Genomic DNA, 14,529 nt, shown 5'->3' with positions numbered 1-14,529 from the left:
CATGGAATGTTGGCACAGAAGATTTGGAGGGGCTGGTGAACTCCCTCGCTTTGGTAGAGTGTTGAGCAGGGGATTGCCGTAGTGCCAATGGAAGTTGCCTTTTGCTTACAGCTTGTTTCTTCTGCCATATTTGCACATCTGGAGAGTGACTGGATTTGGGGAAGGGGTGTTTTAAAGGTGATGTTCATCTGTTCATTGGTGAAGTCTGCCACAGGCTGTGTGGAACAGCACCTGAGAGAAGGTAAATGCCATAGTAGGGATACTTTTTTTTGGTGCTTTTTGCCCTAATTGTGTTGTTACTCAAAAAGAAAGACACTTACTTAATCTTAGTACCACTGCTTTTGTGCCAGAGACAAATATTTTCTTGTTTTTCAATTAGTAGAAAATGTTAATTCCCATTTCCCCCTTTTAATTACATGCCCAATGCTGGTAGTTCAGTGCATGGGCTGCTCTTAACATACACATAGGCTACATGGAAGAGGAGGGTCAAAAACAACTGGATGTGATGTGCTTCTGTATCAGGGCTGCTCAAGACTTCACTGTCTGCAGAAAATAGTGGCAGGTGATGGAGGTTTCTTGGTTCTTCCCCTCAAAGCAGAAATAGCTCAATTCCTGTAAGGGGAAAAAAAAGAATAGTGCTGCAGAGAGTGTTAGATTAGAGCTCTCTGGATGGGCCACCTTTGCCAGCAAAATGTCATGTCCATGTTGTTAATGAGCAACTGATGGAATGTTTTAATTGAGGTTAATGGACAAAGAACTCCACATCTGCACTTGTCCTCCATGAAGAACAACACCTACCCCTGCTCATCTGAAGGTGGCATTTCAGCAGTGACAGACTGACAAAGGCTGTAGAGGTAAGGCAGCAGTGCAGGGCTGTGCACTCCCAAATCTTGGTCTGTGTCCCTCTGGGGACAGAGATGAGACTTAGGAAGTACTGGAGTGAGACACAGTCCCACACACTCCCTTATACAGTAAAAACAGCAGGTCATTTTCTTAGTCACTGGGATTTGAACCAGATAGAAATGGTAACTAGAGATGAAAAGCTTTTAATTGCATTACTGGTTGTCAGGTGAATTCTCACTTACAACACTTGCACAGGAGCAGGAGGATAAGGCTCCGAATCACTGAGCTGATGAGTGTTCACTTACCACAAGTAAATGAAGATTTCATTTGAGCATGCTCTCCTGGAAGATGAAGAGCCTGATGAGTTTCTTCCTTCCCACTTTTATTAAACGCACAATGCCTCCAGTCTCATTTGGGGTGCCTGTCTAGATCTTGTCGCGTCTTTCCATTCTGGAGGAGGCTTAGAGTACTTGGGACTATCTTGCACCCTGTGAATTCAGTGAAGGATTCAACACCTGCACTGCCTAGGTACTCAGGATGTCTCAGCATTTGGCTTCAGAGGGAATTTAAGACCCCAGTCACCTGCAGATCATTGTAAATCAGCCACCAGCTGGAGAATTGTGTCCTCCACTCTCTGACAGTGTTGGTTACAGGAAGCCGGCTGGAATGCTGCCTGTGCTGTGCAGGTTGGCTCTCAAACAAGGAGTTTTGAAAACAAAAAGCTGCTGTCAGGAAGAGCCACCCGCTCTGTGCACAAAAGGCAGATGATGCCTTCTGCAGCCTGGCAGCTGTGGCACCAGCATATGTGTCTCTGGTTCTTAGGGACGTCTATCAAGACGTTGCAAAGTAAATTATTCATACTAACATCATAAAAAGTCCTACAGTCTGTGGAGTTGGGAGAGAGGTTCAGCAACAGAGAACTGCTCTTGAATAGAGAGATTACAAGGAATGCCACAGCAATCACAACTGCCATATAAGTAATGTGAGTATGAAAATGAAGGCACAGATCAGTGTTAAGCAGCAACACCTTTTTATACAACTTCCTTATGGGCCATGCTGAGTAAAAGTAAATGAAAACAGGTCAGTGCCCTATTAGAGAAATGCAGGGTAATAGCAGTCCCCTCTTAGCTCAGAGCAGAAAATACCTTCTCTTTATCTGTATTGAGCAGCTTTTTGTCATCTCTGTTTTTCAGCTTGCCCGGTGCTTCCGCAGTTGGCAGTGAAGAGTGGAAGATGAACAACCTCCCAGCACGTTCTGCAGCCTGTTCCAAAGACACCACATTGGCACCTTTATTACTGCAAGGTTAACAAGCCCGTACTCACACACTGCGGGGCTCTCAGAGAACAGTGGAGGCTTTCTGCAAGCTCCTCGGAGGTAAAGAATTCATTCCCAGACTCAGAGCCTGAGGGAATAAGCCCCCAAACAAACAGGGGCTTTTCTCTCAGTAAGTAGCAGTCCAACACACAGCTTTGCCGGCCCAGGCATTCTGACACCATGTCCTCCTGAGGAAAAGGAGGAGTGCCTCTCTTGGAGACTTTCCAATTGGATACAAGCACTGTGCAACAGGCATCAAAATACAAATACTCAAATTGGATCAAATTAAAAGGAAATGCAGTTTAACAGAAAAACTCAGTTCAGGCACACTGGTGTTCCATGCATTTTTATAAATGGGTGACAATTCCATCCCTGTGGCAGATTGCACATTGAAATCTACACTGCCAAGACGGCAGACACAAATCAGAAATCGTCATGTTCACAGGACATTCCACCTTTCAAAATAAGCTGTGGCATTCTGGGAAACCAGAAATCCCTCTGCTATGGCAGGAACACAACTGAAGACAGCACTGGCTTTTCAAAGAGCTGAAGTTTCACCCCTAATATTTCAAGGACAGTTACTTTTCATCACGAATGTCAATTTCTTCAGTTCCTTTTAAGAAGCTTTCTCCTGAAGGATGAAAGACTTCCCAAATACCTGTTTATCCTGACAGGCATCAGGAATTACTGCTACTAGATTGACAAAACTTCTAAAATATACACATTATCAACACAATCTATTTATTCTTTTTAGACAAGAACTGTTTTCTTGAGCAAAGGCATATGCAGATGAATAATTCACAGTGAAAATCCTTACAAATTTTAACTTAAAAATACTGAGCTAAATAAAAAGCTTAATTAAGAGCTGCTTTCTTTTATAGCCATCATCAAAGGAAATTTACGATTATGCCCCTTAAATTCGTTCTGTTGAAGCCAAGTATTAGGAAAAAGCATTCAGATGTGCTTTGCACACATACTTGCTAGCAGTATGAATAAATAAGAAGAAAGCAGGTATTAAATCAATGTATAAGAAACAGATCTGAGAAATGTTAATTTTTGTTTCGACAAATTCATGTACTCAAAGTTCATGCTTTACTCATACAAAGCTCACAGATAAATTAACTATTTTAAAGCACCGCTGGCTGTATTCTGCCCCTACAGATCTTGTGGTGAACCAGGGTGGGGTGCATTTGACTGACAATGCTCCATGAGAATGTCAGCACCTCAGGGGATATCCCGGACATACAGACAGCAACTAGGCAGCACCTTGGCCTGTGGATTCCCTGCCAGCTATATCCAAGCTGGGAGAACTGTCGGCTGAACGGAAACCCTCCAGCCACCGCCTGATTCGGTCACAGACAGATAGTCATAAATATCCGGTTTTGCACAAGAAGTTTTGCAGAAGCAAGAGAATAACCAGAGCAAAGTCTGATATTATTATTATTACTATTATTATTATACTGACTTTCCTGCCCTTTCCTCACACTTGTGAGGGCTGGCTATCTGTGCAAACACAAGAGTATTGATTTGTTCCGTTGTAACTAAACACATCTTTGTTTCTCTTAAATGCTGAACAAGAAACGGACTCCTGCTCCTCATCTTCTCCTGAACATCCCTCTTACATGGAACAGACTCTAGGGACTGGTTTCCCTCAACAGGAACATCTGGGAACAGATGTTATGCTTGTCAGTTCTTATTTTGACTACAGCAGTTCGGAGGTACTGTTAGAATAATGGAACGTTAGCGCTGGAAACAATCAATGACGTTTTATCCCCTAATTTCCCATTGTGATGGGACTGGCTTTTAGCAAACCCAATTTCAAGCTGCTTCTCTGACAGAGAGCAATGTTCTAACCTTCAGTGCCTCCATGCCAGCCTGGATAACAGGAGCGAAGATGGTCTCACTCTCGTTAGTGTCTGCAAACAACTCTGGAATCTGGTCCAACAAGCTATGAAAGAAAAAGGATCAGTGTCTCAACTGGTCAGTGTATGGTAATCCCCAAACATACCTTGTAACATACCAAGTCTTCACACAGAATGATGTTTTTCATAAAAATTTATAGTGCAAAAGATAATATATATGTTCCTTCCTCAATTTCTTAGGACCCCAGACAGAATAAAAGAAAATACATGTTTTTTAATTCTATGAGATGCATTATTTCAAAGCTTGTAACCTAAAGGAACATGCAATAAACAAAAAATAGCTAACCATTAAGTAGTTCTGGTGTGCTGTAAGGACTTCAGAGTCCTAAGATCATGTGCACATCATGTGCACTGCAAGAGGGAAAACACAATATGGCTCAGAGCCACACTCCCTCCCAGTTCTGAGGCAGCATAGCTGAAGATGGTTTACACCTGGCCCACATAAACTTTCCAGTTCATCACTGGGAGGCTGTGACTATTGCTTTTTTTTTTGCCTCATAGGTGAAAACACAGAGCTTGAAGCACCTGCTGGCTTCTGAAGTACTTCAATGGATACCTGTATGGCCCAAAACCCAACTGACTAGAAGGCATAATGCACATCATAAGCATTCACATCTTATTCTCATGAAGTATAATTGTACTTTACTTGGTAACAACTGATCGAGATTCCTCAAAGTCAACAAGGAAACCATCCAGCAAAGGAACAAAAACTTCTGCCACATCTGTGACCACCATCATCTGAGGCTGAGCTAAGCTGCTTTTTACATTGAAGAAGTGAAGGACCTTGTTATAAGTGACAAAACCAACTCGAATTGCTGAGGATTCTTCTTGCTCTTCTCTGTAAGAAAAACAAAACCCAACTGGTTATAATTCTGAAATCCTGACCTTGCAATAAAAGCATTCCTTTGACATGCAAGGCTGCTCTGTGATTATTATCTGTACTGGGAACCACAAAGCAAACAACAACCAAGCAGATGTAATGGCCTCAATCTTTGCCTTAGGTCAAATTCAAACACCCCAATAAAATCAACTGCTCTATTGTTTATTTTTTTTCAAAAGTTATAAAGTTACATCAACCCTATGAATGGTGCATCCCATTCAAACAGTCAAAAATCCCAAAGATAAAGACTAAACCATGTTGACATCCTAACATGGGAAAGAGAGAACAGGACAATTAGTTATGGAGCTTGATGAGGACCAAGGCCTATTGAATTTCTATACATACAGCACTTTCCTACTTCAAAAAGAAGCATCTGCATCACCCCAGTCCCAAAGGTGTTACACCTCAGGTGTTTAGGACCTTTATTCCAGATATTGCTCTTACCAGTGTCAGTCTGCACTGTCCTACTTCAACCAAGTTCTATCATTGTTTTAAAGGTTAGCTTTAAACAGTCAATTGCCTCTGGAGCTCACTGTTTAGTTCTTTTTGAAGTCTCACAAGGAGAACCTGACTCATATGCACAAAAACACATTCAAATGGTCTTTGGTTGTTTTGGTTTTTTAATTATGTACCTAAAAATCATAACTGCACAACTCATTATCTGATTTTCTGAGCTCATAAGCACAATTTCTATAAACACATTTCTCAGTCTTTCTCAAAATACAGTCAGGGGTGGGGTTTTGGTTTGGAACACAGGCTTGAAAACATCTGCTCAAAAATTTCAGTGAGCAAGGACTTTTTGTGCCACAGATTTTTTTGCTACCCCAAGTCCTTCCTCTCACAGACAGAAGCTCAGGGTGAATTCCCTGCAGAGAGATTTTCCCTCATGTGGGAACAGCAGAATATTTCTGCAGGTGTCTTTGTCCAGCAACAGAAAATGAACATATAGTGACCTCTGTGTCTAAGCAACATAGTACAACTTTCACCACAAATTTTGGTGGAATGCCTTATGCTTGTCTTCTTTTAAATTAGTATTGTTCTGAGGAACTGAAGGGCCTGAGGAAACTGAAGGGCCTGGCTTTCTCTATTTCTTTTATTGCTTTTTTTCAGTGGACATGAAAACCCTGGGCCAAATTATTTCACAGCAGATCTCAGCAGAGTGCTGGTGAGAAGGATGAATACGTCTCTTTTGGATATACTTGCTTTCATTCCTCCTCTACTTGCCCTAGTCAAGTTTCCAAACTGCCAAATGCTTTTTGTTACTCCCACTCATGCCTCTTATTTTCTTCAGAGTCATGACCAATTCTCATGCAAAGCTCTGAGAGATGTTCAGCATAATATCAAACACTTGTGTCTCCAGTGTAATCTTCAGGGAAAAACTACTTGAAAGATGGCCTTACATGGGCATCTGATAAGCTAAAGCCTCACCCTGGATTGGAATTTCTTTTCAGTACAGGGATCCCAGAAGACCATAAGAAAAAGGATTTTTAACATATCCCAGATTGTCCCAAGGATGTCATCTCCCACCCTTCCTCACACTGCTCTCTCCATTTCTTAAATCTGTTCTCCCTGTGCAAGCATTGTTACTTAGAATGCATTTTCTTTTTGGATGTTCTTTTTTTTATGTACCTTTATATGTAGACAAGAAACATCTTGTCTACTTCATTTTTCAGTCTTCCACTACTCTCATTTCACTACATGTCTGCGTTATTTAAATTCTATTGAAAACTACACTAAATACACTAAAAACTATACTAAACTACACTAAAATACACTATCAATAATGCACTAAATACACTATCAATAATATTGACCAGTAGCAGTACTACTGCTGTGTATTTCACGCTCACAAAGCACATGTGCTCTATTTCATAAAGTGGTTGCTGCCTACAAGATTTGCTCTCCTCTCAGATACAAACCAGGACAGAGAAGTCTCACAGTGCAGCAAGAAGCTTTAAAAGTTTTGCTAATTAACAGTAAGAGCTAAAGATACAAGCCACCAACACTATGCCTTTAGAGAGACTGGCTACTCCCGAGTATTCTGTTTGGGGTATTTCCCTGTTTAAATCATTGAGAAAAGCAGGACTGCAGTGAACACAACCACAGCAAGTGAAGTCAAAGCTACGGGCTGTGACTGAGCTGATATCACCACTAGAGTTCACTGCAAGAAAGGAAAAGAATGCAAGCTCCACATGCAGTAGCTTGGGAGATTCTTTCTGTTCATACAGTAAGCCCAGACATCCACGTGTAAGAATTGCCAGCAGTGCTAAAAATTAACATTTGGTCACTATCACTCAAAAAATTCCTGTACTGGAAACTTTGACATTTTCCATAGCTTGGTTTTTGCCTTTCAGCATGCAAAGCTGCATGAGAAGTGCAGTGTACTGAGTTAAGCCAAGCACACTAATGTCTCTACCTTGGAAGTTTATCTAGCAGAGTCTTCAGTTCATCACATATGAGTTTCACTAGGCCACTCTTTATGTTTCTGTACGATACATCAATCATGAAGATAAAAGCTGGTGGATTTGGAGGCTTCTTGTCCTACACAGAAAAAAAAAAAAAAAAAGACCATTCACCAGGAAAATTAGACAGTGTCCTGTTATGAGGAAAAAATTTAGAGGTGGTACCTTAAGGCAATGTAAAGACAGTGCTCAGTTGTTTGAAAAATGCTGTGTATCGTAAATAGTAACTATTGCAGAAAGCTGACATGCATTGGCTAAAGTCCAGCCCTGGAATAAAACATTATCCCTGGAAAACAGCATCCTAACAGAATAAAATATCTAAAGGGTAACAGTTCATTCGATAAGTTGAAGCACAAACTTTTCTGCTGAAACTCAAGTGTTTAAACAGATTTGCCTTTTGGCTTTTTTCTGTATCCCTGCTTTCCTTTGGGAGCTCCTCTTACCCACAGTGTAAGTGGCATACAAATTGTGCATACAGTACTGACACAAGTTTCTGTAAATAAGAAAAAGTAAGAGGAAGGTGTGTTTAAAAAAAAAGTAATGCCAAGAGATGTACCTAGAAAGTTAACATGAAATGAACGGAGCAAGAGTAAACATCATACTCCCTAAAATGAGTTTTCTTAATTCCCATTAAATGAGTAGTAGTCATTATTTGGTGTCAAATTCAGGACAGCTTTTTCATTATACTGTTCTACTGCCTTCATATAGAGTTCTGACCTCTTAAACAAATTACACTTGTTAAACTAAACCCTAGAAAAATTCCATTTAAGAAAAATTCATCTAACCCTTTAGTCATGACTTATCCTTAGTCCCTGGCAAACTTTAAACAAAACTAAACATTATACCCTTGATCTCACTCATTTGACTCATGTAAATCAGGATTAATTCCACGGAACCAAAACCAGGCAGTATTTTTCAAAATTGTTCTGTTTACTCTACTTGGATTCTCATTTCAGAAACTGCACCAAAAACTGCTTCTAAACGATTGTATCAGATCAGCATTTCGAAAGAATCTCTGCCTAAGTTCTGACAAATATATGGCAGAAACGCGGACTTGTGGCTCTCACCACATCCGCTTAGCAGGAGTGCAATAATGCAAACCAGCTGGGATTTGTTAAAATTTTTTGTAGCTGTTCATCCTTGTCATTTGATAAGCACATAAGGAAATGACTTCTCAGTTCTGGTCTTGAACTGAATTTATAAAAGAAGGGAACCTCTGCAACTTGGAGCCAAATGAGAAGTGAATTACAAAATAATGCTAACTTCTGTAACATTTAATGACTTAGCATTTCCAGCACAGAATGTTATTTTTTAAGAGGTTCTTTTTTGTAACATTGCAGTAAGTATGTGGATGCATCTTTGTAGCAAGCAGGCAGACCATACTGGATGACTTCTCAGGGAAACTCCCTGATTTAAGTTACAGGGCAGAAGTTGAGGCTTCAGAATTTGATGGAGTTACACTGGATGTACACTGAGCGTCCCACACTGTATTTCTGCAACATCTCACCACAAGTCTCTCCTGTTTTGGGGTTTAACCCAGGTTTCAATCAAATCTTATAGGTTATCTCATAGATCTTACTGGATTTTGGAGTAGTGCTCTAGTAAGCAAGCAGAACCGAACCTTTTCCTTTCCTTCATATCAGCAGTAATTTGATGGTCTGAAGAAGTTACTGGTAGCTACTTCAAGATTGTGTAGGACCCAGATGCCTTTTCTAACCTTATCATGGCTCCACTCACAGGAAGAAAATTCTGCCTAATTCCAGCAAGAACAGAAAAATATGTCCATGCTGTGGTCAGATGAAGTCACACTTGTAGTTTTGTAAAATGAGCTGAAGTTTTAAAAGATTAAGTAATTTATGTTTTCAGAAGTATCAAATAGAGTTCTGTAATAAAACCAACTACAAATATTTAGAGTAACATGAGTGGGCTCTGGATTGAGTTCTTCAGTGAGTTGATATTAGGAGAGAGAACCCATTCCACTGTAACTTATTGGTCGGAACACTAAGAAGACTCTTGCCAGGAATGGATTACAAGGTCAAATTCCCTTGCTAAGGTTTTGGGTATTGGGAAGGCAATTTAGGCATGTGCCTGTCTTCAAAATCAGTAGAAGACATACATCTAAAATGCAACAATGCAGCAGAATTTCAAAGATATCCCCTGAACAGCACAACATGCTGGGTAAGACCAAACACATGCCTCACTTAAAGACTGGTGATCCACGATTTTGCTGCACTGCTTGTTATTCTTACTTTGCTTGTCTCACACTCCGCAGCACAAAAGAATAAAACATAGTATTCTCCACACCTACCCGTATTTCCTAGAATGTTTCTGAAGCTAATATCCATCTTACAAGTGCACTTACTCTAAGGATTTAAAGGAGCTTGTCTGTTTTGCCATAACACTGTACACTGGTTTGCACACTGACAATACTCACTCGGCAATAATCTGAAGTAGCCACGTATTCATAAGATCCCAGGGACAGCTCTGGCCTTTTGTAGTGGTCTATCCGCCGGCCCATGTGGTCCAGGTGTTGAAAGAAGAATGGAGGGACTACAAGCCAACACAAGAACAGGAAAAAACATTTATAATTGGGGAAAGAGGGGAACAACACTGAGTCAAGATTCTTTTAGCAGATGTGATATACTCCAAAGCAGTAAGAAATCAAGTGGGTTTGCACCAACAATTTACACAGAGCTAGTCTCATGGGTCCTCAATGAATACATATTCAGAATGCTTATTTTTCACATTTTTGCCAGCCAAAGTGCATGCATGTGTGTGTGAGTGAGGGGAATATCATTGCCATTTTTAGTCCTTATCAAAGGGGGTTTTTTTAAGTGCTTTCTGACTTGGATAAAAGACACCATAGTAATACCAGCATGATTTAAAATGCTACTGCAACTTAAATGTCTTTCTTTAAGTGTTCCCAGTGCATTTAAATTTCCCTTTATGAGAGTTTAAATTGTTAACAAACTATGAAATTTATTATCTGCTATGCCTGCACAAACATTAGAGCTCCAGGCAGAAAAGCAGTTGGACCGAGTCTGACGAGGTTCACGTTTCAGAGTTGAAAAGATGACTGTATTAGGGAAAGCACCATGCCCCTGTGATCCAGCTCGATACAAATGTCTAGAAAGGCTAGTTCTGGCACAGATTTGGGATTTCGCCAAGAGCACAAGAACAGTTATGAGTCACATGCAGCACACTTGAACAAATATGGCATGGCATCTTCTGTGAAAACCAACACTTGTCACAGTAAGATTAATAGCTTATTTAACCATTGCATCCACAGTCATGCACAGGATGAAGCTAACATGGGCCCAAATATTTGCTTCTTGCTGTATGTATTTGCATTTCTTGAAGAAATTAATGTTTTCTTTCAGCACACAAGTTGCTTTCAATTAACAACACAAGCAGTTCTGTATCCTACGTTGTCATAAAATTTTTAAAATAAAGTTTTGATCACACCAGACTGCACTTCATGAGTCAGCATTATTTTTCATACTTTTTTTTTAAACTGTACTGAACAAATGTTTCCCTCTACTATTCTTGGGAAGTGATTTTTTTTTTCATTCGTGAAATAAGCCAAATTACTGTACCTCCCTAAACTATTTTTTCATCAAATCAAGAAAATAATTTTAGGGATACAGTTTCTTTTTAGTCTTATGGAATTTGCATGAATTCCAGATTAGAGAAACATTACTTACCATCATTTATACAGTTACAAAATGCACACTGATACCTCCTCCCACCTTCAATGAACTGCATGAAGGGACACATGTAAGCTTTGCAGCGGTTGCACCGGATGGGTCCAGTCTCCCCATGGTTTACAAGATAAAGAGGCGTCTGTAGAGGAAGAGGTACAGAGAGAGAGCAATGTAAACATGAAACCAAGGAGAGCTAGAAAGAGTTAATTCAGATTTAATTCTTGCTAGAGATCATCCAATTAAGACATCACTTATTGTTCAGCACTCACACAAAAACTGTTGAGCCCCAGAGATCCCCTCAGGGGCTAAATTTACAAGTTCAAGGCCGTATTCTGATGTTTATCAGAAAAACAGTAACGATTCAGACCAAAACCCTACAATGTTTTGCAAGCATTGGAAGTTTAGGGCCCCAGGTTGATTTTCTCCAGCAAAGGATAATTTTTGCAGCTCACTAAGAGAAATCTGCTGGAGTCAGGTCTTTTGCCTTCTCTGTTAGATTGAGCTTTTCCTGAAGAAATCTACCACTGCTCATCAATTGCAAAAGGGTATTTGCTGAGAAAGCTTCTAATATTTTGTCCTAAATGCTGCTTCCCATGCTGCCTTGTTACATGCTACACTCCAGTTTAAACGATGTCACAGTCACCAGCTAGAGGGGGAGATTTAGGAGAAATACTAATATTTACTGAAGGAAAGTACACACAGCAAACAAGTACAGTACCTCAAGCACTTGTCAGTTTAATTACACTGACCACACTTGCTTACAGCCCCTGCCAAAACCCACAGCTAAGAGAAGACATTTTCCAGACACCTCTTTCCATAGAAACTGCAGCAAATGAAAGATTCCTGTGATTATTCTTAAAGTTAGAAAAGTCATACTTGAAACCACTACAGAAATGGAAGTTTGCTCAATTATTTATGAAATGCTTTTTTTTTTTTTTCACTCCCTTCATCCCCAGCTAAATATCTCAAAAGGTAAGAATAAGAAATATCCAGAGTTTGGACACAGCAGATCCCTACAAGAGGAAAAAATGCTGACAATGCCTTTCAATGCGAACACATCACACTAGTACATTCTTTTTTTATTTTCTTTTTTTTTTTAAATAATTATTCTGTCTTTTCTTAAGGAATGGGTATATGTAATTTATTATACACTTTATCTTTTACTGCTGCATAAGGATGCATTTTGCCAAAGATTTTCTACATACAAGTAGATTTTTACTACACGGATTTTAAGAGCTCCCTCCTGCTCCACAGAGATACTCTTTTACTTTGTGTTCTTTCCTCTACGCAAATTGAGTCTAACCCAAATTAACCAATAATGCCAGCTGGCAAATACCAGGGTCATTTTTCAGACATGAAAGCCTTGGCTATGAAACTTGCTCATCAGCCACAATGGCTTAATAAGGTTTAAAAGTTCTGGGTTTTGTTCATTACTTGGCAATTTTCTGATTATCATTCTACTGTATTACTTTAATGAGACCTGGATCTGGTTTGCAGTTAATACTACCATAATATCTGACCTGGTAGGGGAAAAACCCAAGATTAAACCAACTCCTCATGCATTTATACACACTGATTCAGTAACTTTAAACCTTGGTTTGATACATTTAATGATATCCAAGAAAAATTACCCCCAAAATGTTCACATTTTGATGTACCAAAATTAATAGTTTTACATAAAAGGCACAAACAAGAACAATAAAAAAATAAATGCCATGAAGTTCAGAGCTGCAGTATCTGCATTCTTACACATATGTAATAAATTATCTTCTTGAAGACAAAAAAATTAAAGGGAAAAAAAATAAACCCATGAAAAAAGCCAACCAAAAATGAATGTGACAGAATTAAGGAGTTTGTCTAACAAAGAATAGTTTTTTTTTTAAAAAGCCCTATTTGTACCCTTACTGATTTATTAATTTGAATGTTTCTGAAAATAAACGGAATTTAAATTTTAGTGTTTTCTTTAAATATTTTACATCAATAATGAACACATGTACTGAAAAAGCTATCTGTATAATTTCAGAATAAGAACTCAGACCAAAAGCATCAAAAATCCACTTCTTGATGTGACCAACACAGTCGTGAAAGAAACTTTATCTCCAAAAAGCTGCAATCTTTCAGCGCACTGCACTGTAGAACCAGACATCCCACCACCACATCAAGAGAAAGGAATTTCTAGTTCAGTGTGTAAACTGCTATTGCACTTCCAAACATCAAAGTAATTTCTGTCAGGGTAAAATAACTTTTAAAAAAAGAGTAGATTTCTGTGGGAACGTACAAAGGTAAGTAATACTGTGCATGCATAAAGTCCTGAGTTTAAATTAACGATACATAAAATCAGACCAGTAAAAAAAAAAAAAAAAAAAAAAAAGTGGTACTGAATGGGAAAGTCTTGTTTGCTGAGCTCCACTCTCTGTAGATGTCACTGTTCACCAGAAAAAAAAGCAGAGAGATCTGTATGTTCCCATTGAAATCAGTGGCAAACTCTCACAGGAGCAGAGGAATGGGATAAAATTAAAAAACAATTTTTTAATTTTGGGGGCTTTTCTTTTGTTTTTTGTTTTTTTTTTTTTTTTTAAGTAAATGCAATACTCCTGTTTCTTTTACCTTTCCACCTAAAAAGTATCAGCATTTTCTTCCTCTCCTCTCTCAGAAAGAATCAGTTTTGCTGAGAGGCACAACATTGTAATTTTAGGTTAAAGCAAAGGAAATGGAAAATGCTGCAAGGGACCTGCACAAACTTTAATTTCTCTAGAAGCTTGAGGCCCTACTGAAGTGTAAGCCCTGAAAGTTGATCTGATAAACCATAACTTAACCCCAAACGTAGCTGCAATAAGAGGAGTTTTGTTTTGGAAATATTTCAGCAAGACCATCTCTCAGGAGTCAGAAAAATATCACAAAGCAACAGACAGACATTGGTGGCACAGCTCCAAGATAAAACACATCCATAAAAATTTCCAAAGGGACTGTAACCTGCACTTTAAAGTCTGAGAAAGCTGAATTTCTATTGCTTGCTATAAAAATGAAGTCCTGACACGCTCCTGAGGGTGATGCCTGCAAACTATCACCATACTCATATTGCAGGATCTGGACCACAGCTGCAAATTGTAAGCGTACAAGTAAGGACTGTGCTAAAGCTCCAGATCATCATGGCACATCTCTGGGAAAGCATCTTAAAGAGAAAAATCCTGCGTGAGAGATCCTCTGGAGAACAAGAGAGGCACATACAGATACTGAAGAAAATGAGCCATTTATCAGACAGTGTCTCTATCACACCCTTACACTGTGTCAGCAGTGCTTCTAGAATTGTTACTGACATTGATGCAAATCTAGTCACTAAAATATTCCTATGAGAATTTCAAGATATGCTATACAACATAACTTTCTAATGAACAAAGGAGAA

General features: G+C 39.2%; 1 protein-coding gene across 4 annotated transcripts in view; it reads right to left on the bottom strand.

The window, feature by feature from the left end:
* Positions 1–115: 115 nt before the first annotated feature.
* The window catches only part of SEC24D (SEC24 homolog D, COPII coat complex component), a 39,473-nt gene continuing 25,059 nt past the window's right edge, over positions 116–14,529 (bottom strand). For all 4 annotated transcript variants that reach the window (XM_042048569.1, XM_042048573.1, XM_042048570.1 and 1 more), the window contains exons 9-15: positions 11,127–11,265; positions 9,857–9,972; positions 7,377–7,501; positions 4,727–4,918; positions 4,013–4,106; positions 1,989–2,105; positions 116–612 (exon numbers count right to left, since the gene is read on the bottom strand). In XM_042048569.1, coding sequence (XP_041904503.1) covers positions 529–612; positions 1,989–2,105; positions 4,013–4,106; positions 4,727–4,918; positions 7,377–7,501; positions 9,857–9,972; positions 11,127–11,265 — 867 coding nt within the window. In that variant the 3' untranslated portion in view covers positions 116–528. The remainder of the gene's footprint in view (positions 613–1,988; positions 2,106–4,012; positions 4,107–4,726; positions 4,919–7,376; positions 7,502–9,856; positions 9,973–11,126; positions 11,266–14,529) is intronic.

This window comes from Corvus kubaryi, unplaced genomic scaffold, assembly GCF_017639235.1.
Source record: "Corvus kubaryi isolate FWS band 111438036 unplaced genomic scaffold, C.kubaryi_AGA036_p1.0 67, whole genome shotgun sequence".
Lineage (NCBI taxonomy): Eukaryota > Metazoa > Chordata > Aves > Passeriformes > Corvidae > Corvus > Corvus kubaryi.
This window is presented reverse-complemented; position numbering and strand designations above follow the sequence as displayed.